This window comes from Perissodus microlepis, chromosome 5 (assembly GCF_051167445.1).
Source record: "Perissodus microlepis isolate ML-2025 ecotype Zambia chromosome 5, ASM5116744v1, whole genome shotgun sequence".
NCBI classification, from domain to species: domain Eukaryota; kingdom Metazoa; phylum Chordata; class Actinopteri; order Cichliformes; family Cichlidae; genus Perissodus; species Perissodus microlepis.
Window position 1 is genome coordinate 30,930,106 of NC_140465.1, and position 24,276 is coordinate 30,954,381.

Below are 24,276 nucleotides of genomic sequence, written 5' to 3' on the forward strand. Positions count from 1 at the left end.
TAAACACACTCATACTTTAATCCTAATAAACCCATTCTACGATCAATATGAGTGCACAAATCTAATAGGGGCACTACAGTAACTATTGGCTGTTTGTTTAGACCGCTTATTTCAGCTTTTTTTTTTTTTTTTTTTTTTTTTTAAAGGTACATAATCTTCATAAACTACTCACAATAGATGTTGTCTGTATGCCAAAGTTCACTGTGCATGTAAAAAAAAAAAAAAAAGAATGATCTATTTCATATCAGTGTATATAACACATCTGTATTTGTATACTTTGATGAGAGCACAGAAAAACTTGATCAGCCAGCTGGTCTGTAGCCAGCATTTTAGAAATCCCTGCAGCACACACAGGTATAAGAGAATGTTTACCGAGTCCAAGATTTAAATTAGAAATATCAAAAATGATATGTGATAGAGGAGGCATGGTGGTGTAGTGATTAACACTGTTGTCTCACAGCAAGAAGGCTGTGTTTAAAACCAGTTTGGGGTCTTTCTGTGCCTGTGTTAGTTCTCTCCAGGTACTGCTGCTTCTTCTATAATCCAAAGATAAGCATGGGGTTAGGTTAACAGGTAATTCTAATTTAACCATATGCGTGGATGTGAGTGTGAATGGTCATTTGTCTCCATGTGTTAGCCCTGTATACCCTGCCTCACATCATGTGACAGCTGTGATAGGATCCAGATGCCCCACCATGAACTCTGAAAGCAAATAATTTCACTGATTTAAAAAAAAAACCCAAAACAAATATATGACAAGTGCTTAAAATGTTTTGTGCAATGTTTTAATTTCATGAATAATAAATGTACTTACAGTTTGTATAAAAAAATATAGCAGGAGCTAAAGGCAAACAGCTGGCAAGAGGACACCAATACTTTATCATGCCAGGGGAAAGTAATATCACTCAAGTCATCTCTCAGTACCTGAGAGAAATAGAAGAGCTAAGCTTTGACAGGTAAAAGACCGTGTCTAGGAATGGGACAAGAAAAGATGTACTTTAGTATTCCTGCTGGCTACAACCAAAGGAATGCTATATTCTCCAGTTGGGTAACATTTCAAACTGCATATAATAGTTTCCCTCTGTTTAAAAAAAGAAAAAGAAAACTATAGAGGTAAGGAAGCTCTTAGAGGACTCTAGCTATATAGAAAGTGTAAGTTGCTACATGAAAATCAAGGAGCTTTCTGGAGGCCATGTGTCTGTTTGAAACACTGAGGGACCAGAGCCACTCTGTGTACATCGTATTTGTGAGAATTTGAATGGCAGAGACCAGCCAAACTTTCACAGTGTCACTAAAGGCATTATTAGTTTAAAAAAAGTTTACAAATGAGCAACAGTTAGACCACTCAATGTAATTTTAAAATAAAGGCATTCCCTCTTAGTGCTGAACAAAAACTGTAATTCTCTGGAAGGACATACAGTACATTAGGTTGCATCACACATGTTTGCGCAGCTACCAGTTTCCCAATCAGTTTGTTGTAACCCCAGCGGACCCTCTCCTCTAAGCATTCTGCATCTCCTTGCCAATCTTGTAGCTCAGGATCTTGTTCCAGTCAATCTTGGTCCGGGTGACTGGGAGTTGGCGACGTAAGGCTTTGAATGTGGTGTCTGACATGGTCTGATAGTTCTCACTGATGGCCACCTGAAATGTTAAAATTAGCAGCATTAAAAAGTGTGCATGTGTGTTCTGCCCTGTCTCCCTATAATCACGGCAGATGGCTGCCTGCCTGGTTCTGCCAGAGGTATCCTCCTGTGAAAAAGGAGTTTTTCCTTCCCACTGTTGCAAAGCGCTTTGCTCCTAGGGGATTACCCGATTGTGAGTTCTGCCTTGCAGTATAAATCACCTTGAGGTGACTGTTGTTGTGATATACATATGTATAAACCTGAATTGAAAAGCATGTTTATAGTTAGAAAAGGTTCTGGTCTCTACAGAGATTCTCGCATGTCATAGCAACTGTGCTGTGGGTGAACTTCTTTCTATATCTCAGTCAAAAAATTAAACACAGTTGACGTTTAAAGTTACAGAGCTCGAATGCTTTGGCTAACAGGTGTGCTGACAGAGACAGCTACAGCCCGTTGCTGTCTGCTAGACGTCACCTCCACTAATTACAGTTTGTTTGCGCTGCTGGTGCCTTTTGAAGCTTTTTTTTAAAAGATGGAAAACAGTTGCCTAAACAGTGACGTTATGTATATATCCTGATACAGTCCTTGGAAATAGCTGTCAGTTCCAGTTAATAATAAACATGCGTTTTATTTTATTTTATTTTACAATGTTCACTCAACACCTGAAAATAGATGTAATTATTTAATTAATGATTCTGATTTCCAACTATTTAACGGGACACCTTTTGTCACTTATTTTATAACACTATGGTGTAAATATATAAAAATCTTGCAATGGTCATTTGTCAGCCAAGAGTGCTTACAAAAATAATGCCATTAGTAGCTTCACTTACCAACTAGGAAATAAAAAAAAAAAAGTGTGTTGCAATCAGTCTTCCCCTTTTAAAGATCACCTATTGTTCTTTGTACATATGTGCACAGCTTGTCGAGGATCTTAGCCAGTAGGAAGTACATTTTATACAACTTGCCACAGCTCTTCTGTGGCTTTATTATTATTTTTCTCTCAAATTTAGGCAATTTCCACATACCTGGTACTCATTTTCTGCATCTTCAATAATTTTTACTAACTCCTTTGCAGTCTGGCTCTCGTTCTGCCAAAAATAAACGTACATGAGTTAAACAGATCCAAATAAAATCAACATGTTCTTAAACTTTAGCCCACAGACATAGAGCAACACTTACAGACACAGTCAGTGATTTCTGTACATCTTTATGGCTGACCAGCTGTACATTTCCATCCTCATAATAATGTACCTGTGGTAAGGAGAGGAAATACAACATTGAGACAAAACTAATATCAAGAATATTCTTAAATTCCAGCAAATAAAAACTTAACATACCTGTATTTTCAAGACTCCGGCAACCTGTGCTGTAGGCTGTGAGACACTGAACTTCCACTCAGATCGGCAGCGACCGTTCCTAGGCAAGGAAAACGGAGAAGGCTATGCTTGAAAGACGATCCTAAATGCATCATTACGAATACACTACATCAACATAATTCTTTGGGAAAATCTGATAAGGACATTTAGAAAGAGATCATTATCCTTTCTCAACTTACCAGAAGTTTTTAGGCTCATATTGATGGCCCTCGATACAAGCGATAATGGTCTTCTGGCCATCAATTGTCTTCCCATAAACCTGAAACAAATAACCAGGAGTGGGTGACTTATTATGCTTAAACTCAACATGACAGCCATAGTGCAATGAGAGAGGGAGCGATCTTACGGTGGAGACTCCACTGGGGTAGTGCTCCTTGACATATGCCCTAATAGCAGAGTCACAAGCATCTCTCCATGAGCTAAGGGCTGCCTCGCCCTGATGGGGCTGAGGATCGCTGGCCTCCTTCCTCAGGTGGTCAAACTTGAAGGAGATCTTGTTGTGGGGGTCAAAGAAACGGCCATTACCCAGGTCTCCATGCTCTGTTATCAGAACCTGCAGGGGACCAGACAGAGAAACCCGCTGTTACCATGGGAGTTCATTCAAGCATCCTAAGATAAATTAAATTGTAGATTCAATAATAATAGTAACTTATTTGAACGCTTAAAAAAAAAAAAAAAAGGCCAAAACTTGCCGGATCTTCACATCCATCAATTTTGGCACGGGTGAACTGATCCATGTTGTACTGGGCAAAGGCACTATAACAAAAGACAATATAACCATAAGCTGCATCCATATCTATAACATTGTTGTTATTCTTAGACTCTAGAGTAGTGCTACGTGATCTGATACTTGGCCCTTTTTGACAATGTAAAGAATAGCAGATCTTAATGACATCATGGAGAACCACGTGTAGCAAACAATGTCTGAAATGCAGCAGTTACTACAGTCTGAAGCCTGATTAAGCTTTGGACTGCATCTCATTATTTGGAACATTGACCATGTTCCAAATAATGGAGGAGAGTAGAGTAATAATTGGTTCCCTTTAAAAAAAGAAAACAGAAAAGGAAAAGAAAACAAAAGAAAGAAGCTAAAGAAGGAAACTTACTGAGCTGCACCCTCTCTGAGGAGATTATCATTGTTGAGAAGGAGTCGCACATCTGAGAACAACAAGTAGTAGAAGACAACCATAAACACATTTTTCTTTGCACATGGGTTGCAGTTAGTACACAAGGTGTAACCGGGGTTTACCGTTGAAAACTTCATTGAACTCTCCTGGAGGAGCATGCATCACAAAATTAGCTGCGATACGGACCTGGAAATAAATAAGATGTGTTGATGAGTACCACATCATCAATGGGAATCTGCACTTGATCTCTAAGAAACTTTGGTGTTATTTAGTCTTGCTACAGTATCCATTTTTATAAAGATACAGATATAGTAGGTGATTTATATGAACAGATTAACACCTGCAAAATAACCACTAGAGTGAAGCAGAGAGTACTGGGCAAACTTTCTTGGCCAGAGGCTGGTTAGCTCTATTTCTGCCACTCCTTAGATGGCAGTACATGTCACCCAAGGGCTTTTCTTTGCAGCCACCCAGTATGTATGTGCAAGCATGTGGTGTCAAAGCCCTAGAACGAAGTGACTGAGGCAGATACTATGCTCTCATAAAGTAATACCCAATGAGGACCGCAAGTTGTACATTTATACCAGGCAGCTCATTGTAAAATCTGAAGTTAAGTTGTTCTCTATAGAGGTTACAAGTTCCCTTTTTTAAAATCACAAATTTGCCACCTTCACTGTATCCCTTTACTAAACCTATGACGTCACTATCACATTGTAGTATGATTTTGCCAGTGATGCTATCTGTCAGGCAGACAGGATTATTAAAGCCTTCGGGCTGCAGCTGGCACTGACCTACAATTGGGCTGTCCTGCTGAAAGGGCAGAAGGACATTACAATGAATAACCCAGTTTAAGAGTGGTGCAGGCATTGTGGCATTCAGAGCATACAGCACTCTCTCAGACTCAGCTTCTCCATCGTGTATTTCAAACGCAAATGAATACACTATTTACGCAGACTCTTCAGAAAAGTTAATGTATTATTTTAGTGTAGATATCACACCAACCTATTAATCTTATTTTGAAAGATTCACTGAAACAATACTTAAATAGTTAAGCTCCTGGCCAGATACCAGCTTCAGGAATGCAATGCGCTATTTTACAACATGTTGCAGCATGATACAGACAGCAACACCAGTCACTGCAAGGCTCAGTAACACTGCAGGGAGGCAGAAGACCTACCCTCCTTATGCGTTTCTAAACCAGGTCTTCAGTGCATAAAATACCCACAAACTCATTTGTGTGGGTCAAGCTTTAACGTCCGACGATATCAAAACCGGTTGAGGAAGCTAAACGTGAAAGTGAATAGGGTGTGGGTGGTGTTTTGCTATCGATGCTCTGTCATTATCCTTGGTGTAAATGCAGGAAGTAGCTGGACTTCCTTCGATTTAACAGTTGCCAACCACTGCAAAGTTAAGAGCAAAATCAGCAATCGACGTTAGCCGTACGCTGAATATGGCTGCTATTTAAAACGAGTAATTTAGTTAAGTTACTCTATGTATAAGAACATAACAGCTTCAGCTCCGAGCTGTCAAATACAGCCCTGCCTAGGTTTAGCTAGCACCCAACAAACACCTACCATAGCCCTATTGGTAAATTCATACGCGACTTTAGAGATCCCTCCGAGGTCTGCAATTGTTCACGACAAAGGTTAGAGCTAAACCGTTGTTATTGTGAGGATTATTAATATAGCAATACCTTCTCTTCATCGCTGAGCTCTTCGAAATCTGCCATCTTGGCTCAACGAAGCGTTAACAAAGCGACGGTGAATGTTGCCAGGTATGTGGGACTGACTCCTCCCAACACAACGACCGCCCAGTCCAGGAAACCGTCTGCGCGAGCCGGTAAAACAACAACGTTCACGCTGCCGTGAGCACGAATGTGTAGATTTAGACGATAATTATAATCTTAGCATATCCTCATACATTTTGGAAATTAACATGAAGTACATTACATATTATAAAATGCCGAAATTCAGGGATTATAATGCTTTGTTTATTTTTACGTACAAACTGAGGGGACAACATCTCAACCTGGCAACCTTGCTACCTTCCAGTCATCTGAAGCCGCTAAACTATACTGAGTCAAAATAGCGTGAACTAATTATTTTTATTAATTAAGCAAAACATTGCAAAAAAAAGAGAGACTGGTTTAGAAAATACAATACAAATTACAACGCATATATGCAAATTATTATTTAATTCCCTTTATATAATTTGTTAGAGGGTTAAAAAAATACTCCATTTTAAAAAAACGTATATTTTTCTGGTAATTATTTTTAATGGTTCAGGCTCTAAAGGTCTAATTCGTTTTACTGATTCGAAGGGCATACTGCACGTATTTTATTTTTAGCCAATAGGTGGCGATATATAGGCTAAATGAAATGGTAGTTACATCCACACAAGGGGTAGAAGAAGATATCAGGGCCAGTTGCCGTAAATAAAGTGAAGAAGAAGCGCAGCATTGTGAGCGGATAGTGGTTGATCGTGACGCTGGGTGGCTGAAAATTGACACGAAATAGACTTTGAAGGTAAGTACATTGTCGCCCTGTCGTTCTTGCTATCGCATTGCTTGCAGCGAACCGTGGATCGTAAAGCATTTGCAGGCGTAACTGTGAACCTATCTGTTTGGTTTTAACGTCCCTGGTCAAGGTAGCGTTAAGAAGCTAACCGCCGACATTAACCTAGCTCCATGTAGCTACTCCGTAACCACGTAACCAATAACGTCTCTCGGAATGGCGGTGTATGAGAGCATTGCTTTTAATGTTAACCGACTTAGTTTTATGAGCAGTGTAACGAGTCTATTTTTGGATTACATAGCTAGTGTTGTATCGTGTAAATCGTTATTTATGAGGTGGCCGGAAAGCTTTGGCGAAGAGTCCGAATCGAAAGTAACATTACGAGCCGCGGTCGAATTTGTTGCTAAAAAGGCGTTTGGTGAGAGGTGATACACTTGACTGGCATTTGAATGTGTTACTTTGCTTTGCTGGTCATTCAGTTATTTTGTTTAACCTTCATTTATACAGATGATCCAATTGAGATTATGTCTCATTTACAAACATGCTTCAAATTTTGTTCATTTATTTTTTTCCCGTTAAATCAAGGCACGTGAAGTACTTACAGCTAATTGGCTTTTTTGAGGTTTCTTAAATATTATGTGTTTGTTCCTAGAAGCAGCTTATTTTTAATACTTACAATGACTTGTTTGTAATCATAGGACAGTGGCCAAACCGGTTTGAACTGAAGGCAATATTAAGTCAAGTAACTATTTGTTACAACCAACGTAAGCAAAAGCGCATCTTTGATCGCACAAAATTAGGGCTGGGCTATATCATACCGTTCACGGTAATACCGGTGTAATTTTGGGCAACGATAGGAAAATGAAATATCGCGATAGAATATGGGTAAAACGCGCATGCGCAGTGCCTAGGTTTACACACGCACATGGCGGCGACGCAGAATGAGAAGAGCGAACGCGGATCCTTAAATGAAACGGATGAACCAGAATTGGTTTGTAAAAATGCTGCAACTTCAGTGGTGTGGAACTGGTTTAGCTTTCGTCCGTCAGATACACAACAAAGCACTATTTTTGGTAGGGCATGCTAGCGGGCCGTCGTTATTACCGTGTTGTTTGGAAAATACGGCACACTTAAACCCAATCCTTTGATTTTTCTGAAAATCGACAGTGCCCCTTATAATCCCGTGTGCCTTATGTATGAATTCTGGTTGTGTTTACTGACCTCGAAACGATTTTATGTCGTACACGGCGCTCGAAAATCTGTCAAATGTTTTAGTACGACTTTGCTAAGCTACGAACCCGCACAGCTTGATGGATTGTCCGAGCATTACGGCTATATTAGGCAGGAGCCTCGCGGAGTGATACGTACTGTGCTTCAACATAATATTACCGTATTGTGTGTGTGTATAACCTCTTTTTAAATTTTGTGGATATTATACATGGTTATGCTGAGGATATGTCGGCCAATTTCCACTGGAAATGCCTTTTGGTTAAACTGTCAGCAAGGAATTTGCACTGTAAAATTTTTATATAACTTTAATGCACATAAAAAAACATCTGCTTGTTTAAGTGAAAATACATTGATGGGTTTTTTTTGCACTAATAAAGTTGTGGAGTTGTAAAGTATTTTGTCTAGTGTCAATTATATCGTCAGTTATATCGTTATTGCAAATTTTCAAATGTATATCATGATAAATATTTTTGGTCATATCGCCCTGCTCTACACAAAATCTCAAACCTTGGTGCAGATGGGCTACAGCAACAGAAGACCACACCAAGTGCCATGCCTGCCAGCTAAGAACGGAAAACTGAGACTACAGTTTACACAGGGTCACTAATATTGGTCAGGAAATAGATTAGTAAAACATTGCCTGGTTTGATTAGTCTGGTGTTCTGAATTTGCTGTAACTAACATATAAAAGTATGAAAATGGCCTGACATGTATCAGTGGTTCAGGCTGGTGTGATATTTTTGGCAGGATATTTTCTTGGCACATGTTCTTTGATATCGTCTGAACATTGTTTAGCCACCCGGACCTACCTGAGAACATGAACAATGTTGTTGTTGTTGACACTGTGCTCTTGGCCTCCACAATTACCAGATCTCAGTCCAATAGGGCACCTTTGGAATGTGGTGAATGATGAGGTTTGCATTGAGGATCTGCAGCTGACAAATCTACAGCAACACAGTGATGTTATCATGTCAATGTGAACCAAAATCTAGGAGGAATGTTTCCAGCAACTTGAATTTCTGCCATGGGAAATTCAGGCTGGTGTGGAGAGTTGTTATTGTGAATGGATTTATTCAATAATTTTCTGAAAGGCAGTTTGAGACTATTTTAGAGCATTTCAATTGATTACTTTCATAAGCTTATTGTGGTTTTTGTTTTTTTTTTCTTTTCCAGACACACTAGTTCCTAAATTCAGTGGATGCTGAATCCAGGCCATCCAGGTTCAAGTTAAGGTATGTAAGGAGCTGCTTCCTGAAAGGTTTATGCAAATTCCTTCAAGCATAAATGCAATGAAACTCTCTGGTCTTTCTGCTGTATGTATCTTGAGACTGAAAAACCTCTTGCGGTTCTATTGTCCTTAAGTAATTTTATATTGCGTTATTTAAGGCACATAAAACGCACATTTCTCCTAAGGACTTTTAAGAAAATTGCGGCGTTTTAGGTTTTGGCATTTTCAGAGTGACCACAGGAACGTGATTTCATTTCAGCTAATCTGATTTTCTTCAAGACGGCGTTATTTCAAGAGAAGAGGACTGCATTTATTTCACAAAGGACTGTTGTGAGACCCAATGGGGCTTATTTTTCTCGGATGGTGTGACTTTAAATTTGCACCATGAACCTTCTAAACTATTTCACTCGTCAACTATAACTAGAGTATATCTCACTCTGAATCCTGAACATCAGACACCGGTGTCTGTCATTTCTCTCTCTCGCTATACAACCACCAAGGACAGTTTCGGATTTCGCTGGGGTACGATGTCGAGAACTTTGCGTTTTGGATCAAGAGAAGTGTGTTATTGAACATTACTTATTAAATTAAAAAAATAAAATAAATTTAAAGAGGGGAAACAATCAGTGGTATAGTCAGTGATTTTAAGTTTTTCTCTTTACACCACCGTGGGAATTGCGGCTTATTTTCTCCTACATTATTTGTGGAATTTTCATCACTGATTAGTCCTGCTTTTCTAGTGTGGTCTCATTTTCTTCTGCTGCCATTTCTTTGTGGAAAACTCATTTATTTTGCACTAATAATAAAGTCTGCACGCAGTGAAGATGAAAAGGGTCATTGCACATTTTACAAGAAGAAACCTTAATTCATTCTGCACGTCTCAGTCAAATTCTGGCATAACTTGTGCCATTTAAACGGATTTAATGTATTTGTTTTTACACGTTCTAGTTTTCTTCTTCATTAAGCGTATATATCCAATAAACGGTTATTTCAAACAAAATTTTATCCAAAATCCATTTTATGGGGAGATGAGAACATTTTCATTTCAGCACAAGCTACCATGGTGCGGGGGGGGAAAAAAAATCAACATTTATTAAAAAGGAAAAAAATATCACTTGCAGTGCAACTTTTTTCCTTTTGTGTATTAACCTGTTGCACAACAGGTTAATTAAATTAGAAAATTATAAATTTATGTAAATATTTTGGAGTGGTTTATGATTTATCGGTACATTTCCAGTTTAATTTGGATTTGAAGATTGAACTCTTTTTGATGCTCTGTCTGACCTTTTATCCTTCCAAGGAATTTGATCTCTTAAGTGAACAAACCAAACCTGTTCAAGCATTTGAGACGCACGAAGATACAAACCGGTGAACTTGGGATCTAATCATGTCTCGCCGAAGGAGTCGCAGCCTATCACCAGGGCGCTATTCGCGCTCCTGCAGCAGTAATGATCCTAGAGATTTGGAGAGGAGGATTTTTGTTGGGAATTTGCCGACCTCCGACATGGAAAAGAAGGATTTGGAAGACCTGTTCAGCCCATACGGGAAGGTAGTCGGTCAGTAAACACAATGCAAGTTTTAATGACATGACGACAGTATGCATTAGGGAGGTTGTCCCTAAAAGTCGTGAAATATTTTTGACTAGTTAAAATTACAGACAAGTTCGCATGAAATTCAAGAATGTTCTAATTTATATATATTTAAAAGGGATTAAATGGGTATTTTGATCAAAAATGGCTCTTCAGAATTGTCCTAAGGTTGTGCACTTAAAATATTCCTCTTCCAGGCGTATCCATGTTTCGTGGGTTCGGATTTGTACAATTTGAACGCATTGAGGAAGCCGAAGCTGCAAAGGCGGCCCAAAAAGGTCGAATATATAAAGGTTATAAAATAGGTAAGCCTTAACTGCAAGTGATGTGATTGTATGGCTGAAGGAGTTATTATTTGTGTTCCAAAAAAACAAGCTAATGAAAGAATAAGGTCAGGTTATGTGCTAATAAAAAAAAAAAAAAAAAAATTGAATGGCATAATTATTTGTCTGAATTTAGGAATAAAATATTTTATTTATCTATTTATTTTTTTAAATTACCCCTACGTTTAGAGTCTGATCAACCACAAACGCACGGTGCTTTTTTTTTTTTTTTTTTTTTTTTTTTTTCTCCTCTTCTTCTTTTCCTTTTTGAACTTGCAAATCAACAATAAAGGCAAACATGCATTTTTAAATTCTGGCAATGCTGTTGTGTACGATATTTCAACGCGGATTCAGATGTGTCACCTTTTGGTTTGGGGAGTTTCTGAAGCCCAAATTTGAACTTGAAAATCTAATACATTCAAGCTCTGCTAGTTTCTTGCAAATTTTGACCCGGAGAAAAGACGTCCATCATTTTGGGTTCATCTCAAACTCAATTTGACAGATTGGGCGACAGAATCTTCTGCATTTTGAACTTCCGTCCTTTTTGGATTTTAAAATTTGGATCCTGGCACTCTGTTTCATTTGGACGGTGACGCAGCCACTTCCATTTTTTGCGTGAACATCATTAGCAGATCTCCATGTCACTGTTGTGTTCAACGTTTGGATTGATTTATTTTCAGATGTAAATATGGCAGTGGAGCGACGGCAAGCTAAACCTCAATCCCAGCAGAGCCCTCCACGAAGGTAAAGTAACGCGAAATGAGTGTGAAGAACTACCATCGCCACAGTTGTTGGTTTAAAAAAATAAAGTATTTAACTATATCCTCACCTGTAATTTCCACCAGTGAAGAAGTTCGCTTTATGGATGCTACTGCACCATTAGACGGATTTGTTTATGGCGGATTCAGTATTTCAACCAAAGTTAAAAGTTTACTGATGTGTTGAAATAAAGAATAGAGACATATGGATGTAATTTAAGTGTCTTTGTCTCAAACATTCTTCACGTCGTGGCTCTTTTTCAGCACTGGTGTTCTTTGCGTGACGATAGGACTATCGTGTGTCACTTTCTCATGTTTCATATCCTGTAGGAAGGTCTGTGCCTCACAACAATATTTTTATCATTAATATTTTACAACATTTTTAATTAGGCGTATGTATCTGATGATCTAAAGCTGATCAGCTGATGTCTGCACAAAATACAAACCATGTTGACCTATTCTCAAAACCACAGCTGCAGGTTGTTAGTGGTCAAAACTCCATAGAGTACCTTTTTGTATTTAAAAAAAAAAAAAAAAAAAAATACAAAAAATACAAAAAAAATAATACAAAAAACCCCCATAATTGCCGGTATGGTCTTGTATTTTTAGTTTAAGCTTTGTTATGTATTCCTTTAACCAGCTCAGTGATCACCATACAGATTATGACTCAGTACATGCTACAGAGCATCCTACACATCAGAGAAGCTTATTTCAAAAGCAGCAGGTTATGGTCAATCTCCACTGGGCACTGGGTTTCTGCGTATTTAGATTTAGTTGCCTATTGTGAATTGTTAAGATAAGTAACTACTGAGCCCACTAAAGGTCAGTGTGAAAGTTTATCTTTTAGACTTCCTCCATGTTGACTTGCTGTAAGTCTTGCATTTCATCTGATCCACTTAAAGGAAACTCTTCTCATCTTTCTATCTCGTCATATTGTAAGTAAAGTGTTTCACTGTACCTTGGACAGAATATGCAGTAGTTTTTTGTTTTGGTTTTTTTTTAAATTCTGTACAACACTTAGCTGCTGGAATTTTATATTACTTCAGTGTAAATAGAGTAAGTGTAACACTGCGTTATTTATTTAATTTTTTGTGGACCAGGGAAAATTTAAATGTTAGGGAATAGAAAAGTAGGCAGGGTATCATTGTGTGGCGATACAAAGAATCGCTAAATGTGCTTCGTGTTTTGGTAGTTTTGTCTTATTTTGTTTGTGAACCGCTTCGGAGTTGAGCCTTAATGAAAGTTACGTTTTACATGGTAATAAGCAAACATTTGCTTAACTATACTATTTATTTGATGTATAAATTTATTTATTTTTTTTTAACGAGAGAAACTGTCAAATCACAAGGGGTTAGGATAATACTTTAATCTGACTCAAATAAAACTGGTATGTCATGCTATTTCAGAATATTATATCATTTTACTTGAAACATCTTTACTTGGTCTCTGGCATTCTTGCAACCTCATTTATAGTATGGAAATTCAACTTCTGGAAGAATGAACAGCCTGTGAGCCTATTGCGCTGTATGTGCAAAATAAAACCACCTTCAAAAAGTTTGTTTTATTCAGAGCTGGATTTGTGGTCAATAAACATTAAATGTTCGGTTGGTAGTTGTGTGTTTGTAGATCACAGAACATTTTTGAAAACTTGCTGCTAAGAATTATCGGAATCACTTACCGGATTGAATTTGTGCATGTGGTCTGAAGAAGAAAGAAAACAAAGGGGGGAAAAAACTTTTTGTTTGTTTATTTGCTCTTATTCAAATGTTTAAAAAAAAAAAAAAAAAAAAAAAAAAAAGTACAGATGTATTTTACAAGTTTTACATTACCAGCCCATTGACCTGTCCTCATCTGCTAAGGACAGGCATTCCTGTTTTCTAATATTTCAAAGGCAGCTTCAACTCTTAACCTGCACTAATGGATAACATTTTTCTCAGGGCCCCTTACAGCACCTACGGGGACAGCAAAGAGCCCCGACCTCGGTCTCGCTCACCTGTTTATGGGCGTGACGGACGTGAGCCTCGGGACAGCCGTGATGGGAGGGACTCCCGGGAGCCTCGACCAGGTGGCCACTCTCGTGACCCTGATTACCGGTACCGTAGCTCAGAGAGCAGAGACAAGGACATCAGAGGTGACCCACGGGATTCTGCTTACAGGTGACTGACAAACCATCCACTGATTGAGTCTTTAGTGGTTAAGCTTTTGTTTGAACCTGAAATTTTTCCCATACAGCAGAAGCGAGTATGACAGATACTACCGTAGTGGCAGTGGTGCAGAAGATTATTTCAGGAGGAAGGACGAGACCTACAGGGATCCTTATGGAGATCCCTGGAATGGACGTCGTGAGCCAGAAGGTATGTTGTCTTCAGTGTACAGGGTATAGTTTAGGAATGGTTTGTTTGAATACTCTGAATTTTAATTGATTTTTTTTTTTTTTCTTTTCTCATGTTTGGGTTTAATTCTCATGATTTTCCTCTAGTATCTTGAGACTTTTTTTTTTTTTTTTTTTTTTTTTTGGTAATATTGGGTTTACAATTGAAAGCACTAAGAATATAAAGTACCAGGATTTCTGCATAATTAAATTCAAATGGATACAAATTTAAACTGACATTATTTTGAAATCACTCCCACCTCTCGTTACCTGTAGAGGAGCGCCTACGACCAGAAGAACGCCGGCGTAATGAACTGTATCGGCAGTACTATGAAGAACTCCAGCGACGTCATGACGCTGACCGCCCTGTCGACTGCTCTGTAATTGTTGTCAACAAAGCCCAAAAGTATGTCCACAGTCTGTTGTTTATAGGAAGAAAAACTGATACTGGACCAGAAACATCTCTCTAAATATTCAAAGTACATGGAATGTTTTCATTTCATACTGCTCCTCTGTGTGTGTGTGTGTGTGTGTGTGTGTGCGCGTGTGCTTCTGTACTTGTGCTTTAAAACCAACTGTAGGGAGTATGCTGAGACGGTTGGGCGGAAGGTCCGTGACTTGGGAATGGTGGTGGATTTGATCTTCCTCAACACAGAAGTGTCTCTAACTCAAGCACTGGAGGATGTAGGCCGAGCTCGTACTCCTTTTGCCATCATCATAACCCAACAACACCAGGTGCATCGCTCCTGCACTGTCAATATCCTGTTTGGCACACCTCAAGGTAATTCAAGATGATATTAACGTGTTTTTTGGAACGTTTCAGATAATTCAGAAGTGTCAGAATCTTATTTTGTTTGGTTGCATTTCTTGCATTTATTCTTACAGAGCATCGAAACATGCCCATGCAGGACGCCATGATGCTGGTTGCCCACAACTATGACACCTACAAAATCGAAAACCGTGAAAAAGAACGTGAGGAGATAGCCAGAAAGGCTGCGAAGATGGCAGATGATGTGTTACTCAGAGAGCCTGACCGAGAGAGCCACCCCGTCTCCTTACTTACTAACATCACACTATTGGCTGAAAATAGGTAGCTGGTTTAAATCTTTATGCTTTTATACAAGTATCCTGAAACATGGAGACTTTAAAATGAAATAACATGGCTTTGGGGAATGCAACATTTCATCAGTTAGTGATGGTGTGTTGTAGTAATCTACATGATATTTAGTTTCTCTGTATTGAAAGAATAATCTTGTTTTGTTGGGTAGATTTGTGACTCCCGACGAGTTGGACAGTCTGATTGCATACCTGAAGGACAAAAGAGCTCGGCTGGTACGAAGCACAGCAGATCCCCTTGCAGGTAATGCCACCTCTTTGGTTTAATTTTTTTCATTTACATACACATAAAAATGAGAGGAACTGGTGGACTGGAAATGGTTATTGACGTTTCTGTTGAATACAATGATTTCTATAGAGAAGCAAATAACTGATATGTCTCCATACAGCTCCAGTCCATGTTGGGCCTCCTCCAGCAGTACATCATGAAGTTCCCTCTTCAGCTGCAGCACTCCCTCCTTCATCTACTCACACACCCCCACAGTCGGGTCATCTCAGTCTGTCAGCAGGTTCAAGCACCTCGGCTAATCCGAGTCACCAGCAGGAGCTGCAGGCTAAAATCCTCAGTCTGTTCAACAGTGGCAGTGGGCAGTTAACAGGCACTACTGGCCTCCCCTCTGCACCCTCACAGTCACACTCATATGGATCTCTTGGCCAGTCTCCTTCCCAAAACCCATCCCGCCCACCAATGCCAGGTCCTCCTGCACCTGCATCTCAGGGGTACGCAAACCCTCCAGGCCGAATGCCAGTTGCCACCAGTGTTCAGAGACCCCCCCCCTCTGCTTCAGGCATCAATTTTGACAACCCGAGTGTCCAGAAAGCTCTGGACACACTCATTCAGAGTGGACCCTCTCTCAACCATCTGGTGAGTAGTGGGGCCTCTCAGCAGCAAGCCCCAAGACCAGCACCCAGCATGGGTCAGGCCCCACCTGTGTCTATGTACCCCCGACACTACTGAAAAGCTGTAGAACCCTGAATTTTTTTTATTTTATTTTTTTTCCCTCCGATGCCATAAACTTTCCTGTGCAGTGAGTTTTCTTGCTTAGTATCAGTAGACTGTAGGGATGTTTTTGTAAAACCTTTTAATCTCTTTTCCTCCATTGTTCATAAAATGTGAAGACTTTTTTGCAGCTGTTTGCCAGAAAATAATTATTCAGTCTCGTTATGAGTTAATGTTATGAAGTACATTTTGCTTACAGATGGAGTTCTCAGTTCTTTTCCAACTATTGTCTTATAGTTTTACAGTCTTTTAATTTGTAACATTGTTTTGTTTTTTTTGTTTTTTTTTCATGAACAGAACAAGACATAATTAAAAACTCGGACACAATTCCTGTAATAAAATGGTATTGGTTTATTGCATTTTGTGCTGACAAATCTATAAAATGGAACGGGTATCGCCAGAAGCCATAGAGATAAGCATTTGAAATGTAAGATAAAACTACTTTTTCCTCTTTATTTTTTCTTTTAAATGTACCATGAACCACAATAGAGAATAATACAGGTCTTTTTTTTTTTTTTTTTTGTTTTAGAATATTTAACTTGCACTGACACAAAAAAATAAACACCTCCACACTAACTGTATTTTATTTACACGTAGCCCCCTCCCACCCTCGCCCATGACCACCCCCGTCCCCAGCAGGTACAAGTGCACATGTACACACAAACACACTCCCACAGAACTGAAAGGAACACACTACGGCTTTACCATAAGACTAGGTACGGTATCAAGGAAGTAGTGAACGGTTCAGAATGAAACAATGTTTCAATATTGTTGAATTTGATACAGCTGTGTCTTTGTTTGTATGATGTATACATCCAGTGTCTGGACAGTGACAGGGTTATGGTACTGGTTACTTTTTTTTTTTTTTTTTTTTTTTTTTTTTTTTGTTAAAGCCCTCAATTATTAAGGAATAATTCATTTTGGGAAATATCCATTAAATAAAAGTTGAATGATAAGGGAGTCCGTAGCAGAAAGACTCAAATCTCCAATAACTGAATCGTTCAAATGAAACTGGGCATTTGTTAAAGCTCAGTACTTGCGTGTACCCCTTATTTAAACTGTACAAAAAACAAAGTTTGTAATGACAGATTACATACTCTGCTCTTTCTTAGTCAAGACCAGCAACTTACTAACGCCCAGACACAGTCCTTTCACAAATGATGTGTTTTTAAGCCTTGGTCTAAGTAGCGATCACACAAACTTAGATGCATGTTAGTTTTGAGCTTCAGAGATGCTGGTAGATGGATATACCTTTTGATAAAGCCGTAATTGGTTTATTGCACAAAATGCAATAAACCAATACCTGTGCCCTTCCCAAAATGCACAACTTGTCCTCTTAAGGTCATTTGAAAGCCTAAATAGCAAATCCATTTTGGTAGTTGGAAATACTTCTAACAATACACTGAATAAAACCAAAACTGGTGACTGAAAAGAGGTACATCGCCAGTTTTGGACAGGCAGCAGACTTACTGCTTTTTCAAACATTTAAAAATAAAAATTAGCAGGCGTCTCCTATAATACCTTGGCACGTCCAGTGTTCTTTGTTTTACCTTGTTGAAACAGTATTCTCAGGGGAGTGACATTTGCTACAAATTTTGATAAGAAGGTAAACAATTTGCACGTGTCTTCATCTAATTCACTGGAGCACACATTTTCACACTCATTTATGTAGTTAACTGAAATATACTTTGGTAATCACTTCATCTCCAGCTATTAGACACAATGAGAGGACCATGTCAACAGATCTACCATAAAAAATAGAATCTCATACTAGAATAATATTCATCCTGGGATACAATGGGCCAGTGCTAAGGAAAAATATTCTACTACTACAAAGAAAAGTGTCTGATATAAACAAAATACTTTTATACCACAAACACCCAATATATTTTCAAAACACCTTGTTCAGGGTAGTTGCATGCATGCACTGAGTTACACAACATAACTGGAGTGGGGCTCTGCTTGCACTGCATGAATAGCCGCTTGAGTTTTTCTCGTCTGACTCCCAGAGAGATCGACTGTGTGAAATGTAAGTGCAGCTGTTGCATTACCTTCCATATCAGGCACATCTGATGCTTCTGTGAAGATAATATTGAGGGGGTAGGATCTTATTTCAGCTACAGACTGTGTGCCCCCGTCTGCAATAATCTGGGATTAGTTTTGTACTTCTCTGTTGGTGTCTTAACACAACAGCCTCCTCAACCCGGTAACAGATGTGTTTCAGAGCCCTTAATATCCATTTTAGGATGGAGACTGGGTAATGATCACTGGCAAGTTTGCCTCATGCTACAGTTGTGCAGGTGAAAGATCTGATCTAAATCACGGATCAGTTCAGGGGGGAGAGGGATGTGCTGGTTTTTAAATCGACTATCGCACCTTGTCCAAGCAGAGCCTGTACCAGGTTTGGAAGCGCGAGTTTTATATTCTTTGATCATTTCTCAGAATTATACTGCAGTCACATTTAAAATACAGAGCTGGGGTGGATTTTCGTGGTTGGGATGGGGGAGACCAGGGAGCTGGGGCAGAAGGGCTGAGCAGTGGGGTTGAGGGGGAATTCTGGGAAGGCTCACCTCACAGATTGAGTGACAAGCACTAGAAATTTAACAGTTACTATTATTCTTTTAAAGAAGTTTGGCAAGGAAAAAAAGGAAAGAAAAAAGTGATGCATGCTAAAAATGTCCAAGAAAACGCTCAAATGATAAGATGTAACAAAATTAATAATCTGAACTGTTGCAGCTGGGAGCCGCAGCAAGATGATGGGATTTCATGATATTTATTTATTCTTTTTAGTCTGAGCTGTCAGACCGCCAGAGCTGGCTATAAATACACTCTTGTGCCACCAGGGATCACTGTGGGACAGAGTCTGTGCAGAGCGGGCTGGCTCTTTTGCCATCCGACCCCTCTATCACAGAGTGCCCCTCAGTATAAAGTGCTGTGCTGCCTCTGCCACATTTTGGTTAAACACTTTAGGTTTTTCTGGTCCAAAAGACCTGGTGACAAACACTCTAAAAATTTAAGAGACTGCTGACATCTCCAGTTATTTATATAAACTGAAATTATGACAAAATGGGGAAAAAAATACCAATATGAGAACAATATTGCACATAATCTTACAAAACTCTAAGACTTTGCCCACAGTGATAGAACAGTGTACAACAAAAGACAACACTAGCAGATTACAGTGTCCTTGATTTGTGATATTCATATTTACAAAAATGTGAAATGACTATTCCCAAGGCTCGTCTATTTGCAAACTCAAAATCTTCTATCACATTACATAAGACTACTTGAGCGAGATTGAAATATAACGATTAACAATATAGTGAACTCATACTTTTTCCTATTTTGTTTTTGTTTTTTGTTTGAGTTTTTTGCAAAAAAAACTTATTTTCAATGTTAAACCATGCTGCCGACTGTGCGGCAACACTCCTGAGTTCTCAAAATCGGAAACTCATTGAGAATGTTTGACACCTTTCTCCACCACTCTGACTCTGCACCTTAAAACATGTAAGTCATCACGATATAAAATCACTAAAACAAATATTGCCACATGGTACCATGCAAACAGCAATTATAAAACATTTATAATTCCATAACTAAATTTATTTCCAATAAACTTCTCCAATAAACATCAGATATCTTTTCTTTTGAATAAATTTAAAAGGCTCAGTTGATGCAGGCAATGTTGTAGAGACAATCCCAAAATAACCATGTTCTTCAAAAACAGGTGTGAGTGTCAAACAACCCCCTCCCCCCTTTTTTGTGACAAGCATAATAAATAAATTCTTCATCACTTGGCACAGAGAAATCTTTGAAACTAGGAGTGGGCTACTTGTCTTCAGGTGTCACAGGTAGGTGTGTTTAAAAGTCTCAAAACAAATATTCATGTTTTAATGTTTTGGCAATTCCACTCGGTTTCTTTAAAAGCGCTAAACAGAAAACGTGTTCCCCGAAAACTGGTTCGCTTTACTCAGGGGATTAAAAATAGTAATTTCGAGAGCATGTTTTAGAAAAGACAATAAAGGGTGACGGTTTTGCCCTCAGTTATAATATTGCATCAAGATATTCAGTATAGTTTTCTAATAAAACAGAAAGCTAACCCTGTCGAGAGATCACGGGCCAAATGTGTACAGGTACAGCCGTGTCTTGTTAGATAACCACCGCTACCACCGCTGATATGTATGTCTATACCCTTTTTACTATATCTTTAATGTTGATTTATCTCATCTCTATTTACAGTACAAATAAATCTATAGATACTAGCAGCATTCACAACATATGGTCCGACATTCAAGCAACACTAAAAACATTTAATACTGTTTGTAAATAGTTCTAGAAACTAATTTGTTTTGCTTCCCTATATCGTATATACTGTATATATATATTTTTATATATATATATGTTTATTTATATTTACTGTATATTTCTACTAGAAGTGCAAATGACCAAAAACAGTTTCTTTAAGAAAAGAAACAGGAGCAATCAAAGTAAAGTGACAGCTGTCCTTGGTCAGAGTGAGATGATTTTGGATTTTATAAGACTTACGAAATCTACATATACAAAATATATGTGTAAAAAAATAAATAACGTGATCACGTGAGTCCAGATTTCAACCATTGCACATTCCTTCAAAAATGCACTCTTCTTCAAACGTAAATATGATTTGTTCACAACCAATCAAATAGGATAGAAAATCTCACTGGAGAGTAGTCTACTGCATAGAGTTCATTCTTGTGGACAAAGTGAGTAGCTACAGAAGCCATTGTCCTCTCTATTTATTTAGGCTAGACCCTATAAACAAATAACCAATAGATGTTCAAAACCTCAACTCGGCAAGAGCAGATATCGACAACAGCTGGACGTTTTATGGAGGGCTGAACATGTATTCTTTAATTATCTATAGGGTGACATTCCAACTACAGTGTCATCACCATGCTAGTTTCCCGTAGACGCCTCCTTTTACCTTTTTTTTTTAATGACACTTTGTTCTCTCTAACTTGAATTGTCAGAATTTTGTTTACCACTTCTCTGAAAAAACTTCGATATGGCACATTTAATGTATTGAAGTTTGGCAAAACAGTGGCAGAGCTATGAATGCCAAGATGATATACAGCTATTTCATCAATATGTGTAAATTCAGTCTATAAACGTAAATACATATTTGTTCTCTACATGAAAAAATAACATTTAGTATTTTTTTTTCTTAATGAACTTGATGAAATCATCAAAATTTCACTCGTCGCACAGTGGTGGACAGTGCAGGTGCAGTGCTTTGTCGAGGTTACAATGACGCTTATCATAGTGAAAGGAGCCTATGCCATCCAATAAATAAATCCAATAAATAAATAAATAAATAACCTTTTTTTTTTAAAGCAGCTGTTTTAAGCTGTCTCTGTTTTTCCTTTCCATTAGAATCTTTTTAGTATGTCACAAAAATACTACACTCATACTGAACAACGCGTCAGAGCTTGTACATTATTTACAGTGATCCACACGAGAGGTCGAGGGGTGCTGGCGCTGATAATCTCCTCAGAGGGGGCTTTGTCATGTCTCCCCACTCTGCTGTCACACCAGGCTTCTGCTATTCACAGTTTAATTGTGGGTCAATCTCGACAAACTAAGCTAGCCTTGTATTTTTTGGCACTAACAGTGGCCACAGGGATGAACAGCCACTAAGAAATGAGCTGAAAGGAGTGTAGGTGATGGAATCAACAGAACGAGTGGAGCATCAATTTAAAGATAATACTGCAAGTCTGATCCACATGCCATTTCACTTTTTTCAAATGCCATTGTGAATTACTCATACATACGTCCTCTAGCAGGTGACACTGACTGTGGGTAGAAGTGTCTTTTGCCTTGAACGGTTATTCACATCGTAGACAGCAGGCTGGAACGCTGTGGGAAGTGTCCGATCACCACGAGGGAACCGAATAGACAATCCTACATTGATCTCATTTCAGCTGGCTCTCGATCTCTCCGTGGAGAAGCCGTGTCTATGCCACATTTGTGTTCGAACGGGGGAAAAAAATAAATAAAATCTACCTAGATTAAAACAAAGAGACACATACATGCATGTGTGCTCACACCTCAGCTAACAACCCATGCAGACCCCATCACCACCTCCTCCTGACCGAGTCACTGCAACTCAGTGCGAGTTTCTGTAGCAGACTTCAATCTTGCAAAGCAAAAAACGTCTCCAAGAACAAATGTTGATAGCATCTAATTCAGTCTAGAGCCTATACTATTTATAGCAGGTTTTTTGCCTGGAGTGAGAGTAGCTTAGTGTTTAATACTGCTTGTTGGTTTGCTGGGGTTTGAGCTGGCGGAGAGGTGCTGAAGCTGAGCTGGGTTATTTGGTTGAGTGTGAGAGGACTATGTCATAGAAATAAACTGTAAGAATGATATAATAATGGTGCAGCATTGATGAGAGGGTTTGGGTACGAGTGACACAGGAGCAGGGCTGAGAGAGAGGTGATAATGAGGGGAGGGGGTTTGCTCTTTCAGGAGTAGATAGTGATGACCTCGCGACCACCTCCACGGACTAGGAGGACTCGGTTCAGGCCCTCAGTGAGGACCTCAAGAAACTCCATATCTGGGAGAGAATGATTAAGGAAACAGCTCATACACTCACTTCACAATGTTCCCCTTTTGCGCTGTGATGCTCACTTTACACTCAATGACCTATAATGAGAAAATGAAACCTCGAAAACCTGAAACCAGGTTTTTCGGAGGTACAGTTTTACAGGCCTCGGGCATCTACACTTGGAACGTTTATCACTTTCTTCCTGGCATTTGTTTAGGTTCTGACGGACTGGATGGAAAGCATCTGTAAGCAGCTGTCTGTCTGTTTTGTGAAGAGAAGTCACAGATTTGTTCTGCAGCCACTAAAGCACCGTACTCGTGTTATATCATAGTTTGCTCCATATATTCATTGAGATGGGCTTTGAAAAAAACTGTCCAAAAGATGACTGTCGTCTTGCTTCTAAAAAGATTTTGGTGCTATTCAAAGAGTTCGCTTTTTGACTTGTCAGAGGAGCTTTTTCCTAATGCTGTCAGAGGGCTTTAAATGCAGTTTGACAAACTTCAAGTAGGTTGTCAGACTCGCTTCTGTCTAGCTGCTCGAACCCAAAAGGTCCAAATGATGAAGTGCTCATGACATTGTGGTCTTTCTGGCAGGTTCTTCCATCTGTAGAAAGGACTTCTGAAGCTCTGTTAGAGTGACTGCTGGGCTTTTTGTTATCTCCTAGACCAAACCCTTTGTGTCTGGTACTAAGCTTGGCTGAATGATCAGATCTAGGTGGAGTGATTTCTGGCTTCTTCCATTTTCCTATTTCTGAATTTACAGTGCTACTGAAAATACCCAAAGCTTTTATACCCATTTCCTGACTTTTATGACAAAGGTCTACAAGCAGTTTCCTTGGACTTCATGGCTTAAATTGTTGTAAACAAAGCAAGGACACTACCAGAAAAATATTTCATAATTAGGTTCATATACTGTAAAAAAAACAAACAAAATAAAAACATAAAACATAAAACTAAAGCCTGAAAAAATTAGTTTAAAAGTTCTCTGATTTCTGCAATAATGGTTTGTGCTTTGAAATCCTAATTAGATCTTTAGAGACCCATTAAACAGAATGTTTCTGATAACAAATTATTAGTGTTCCTGAAATCAAGACAATTAACTTACTGACCCAAACCCTCTGTTGATTGCTTTAACACAAAATTCAAATCTTTCACAAAGTTACATAGAGGCTCGAGGCCCAAACTCAATATGATTGTGTGTGGATTGATAAAAAAAAGTTTAACACAATCAGAATTTTATTTCAGAAGCATTTTATCATTTATATTTAAACATTTGGAGACTTAATTATAATTTGAAACTGAACCTTTACAGATGTATAAAACACTGTCTTACACATCCATGACACAGTATTCTTATACACTCACTGGCCACTTTATTACTTACACCTTACTAGTAGGTAGGAACCCCTTTTTGCCTTCAGAGCTGCCTTAATTCTTT

At 38.7% G+C, this 24,276-nt stretch overlaps 3 protein-coding genes across 10 annotated transcripts in view; 1 reads left to right on the top strand and 2 right to left on the bottom strand.

The window, feature by feature from the left end:
* Positions 1–763: 763 nt before the first annotated feature.
* LOC146387613 (F-actin-capping protein subunit alpha-1-like) lies at positions 764–5,951 on the bottom strand. Its single transcript, XM_084929363.1, has 10 exons — positions 5,822–5,951; positions 4,251–4,314; positions 4,108–4,159; positions 3,694–3,757; positions 3,348–3,554; positions 3,181–3,260; positions 2,963–3,041; positions 2,805–2,876; positions 2,651–2,713; positions 764–1,641 (listed from the first exon to the last, which is right to left on the bottom strand). The coding sequence occupies exons 1-10, from the start codon at positions 5,855–5,857 to the stop codon at positions 1,501–1,503; spliced, it is 858 nt and encodes a 285-aa protein (XP_084785489.1). The 5' UTR covers positions 5,858–5,951; the 3' UTR covers positions 764–1,500.
* A 589-nt stretch (positions 5,952–6,540) lies between these two features.
* ncoa5 (nuclear receptor coactivator 5) lies at positions 6,541–16,615 on the top strand. 5 transcript variants are annotated; one of them, XM_084929359.1, is made up of 12 exons: positions 6,541–6,653; positions 9,045–9,103; positions 10,400–10,655; positions 10,886–10,993; positions 11,692–11,755; positions 13,707–13,925; positions 14,002–14,123; positions 14,417–14,546; positions 14,719–14,921; positions 15,026–15,230; positions 15,409–15,500; positions 15,646–16,615. In XM_084929359.1, exons 3-12 carry the CDS (start codon positions 10,487–10,489, stop codon positions 16,212–16,214), a joined length of 1,881 nt encoding a protein of 626 aa, XP_084785485.1. In that variant the 5' UTR covers positions 6,541–6,653; positions 9,045–9,103; positions 10,400–10,486; the 3' UTR covers positions 16,215–16,615. The 5 variants fall into 5 exon arrangements, with proteins under 5 accessions (XP_084785485.1, XP_084785484.1, XP_084785486.1 ...); XM_084929358.1 differs by having other exon boundaries at positions 9,045–10,655; XM_084929360.1 differs by having other exon boundaries at positions 9,045–10,655; positions 14,722–14,921.
* slc12a5a (solute carrier family 12 member 5a) overlaps positions 16,588–24,276 on the bottom strand; it is a 178,900-nt gene continuing 171,211 nt past the window's right edge. For all 4 annotated transcript variants that reach the window (XM_084929353.1, XM_084929354.1, XM_084929355.1 and 1 more), the window contains exon 26: positions 16,588–22,848. In XM_084929353.1, the coding sequence (XP_084785479.1) occupies positions 22,757–22,848 (92 nt within the window). In that variant the 3' untranslated portion in view covers positions 16,588–22,756. The remainder of the gene's footprint in view (positions 22,849–24,276) is intronic.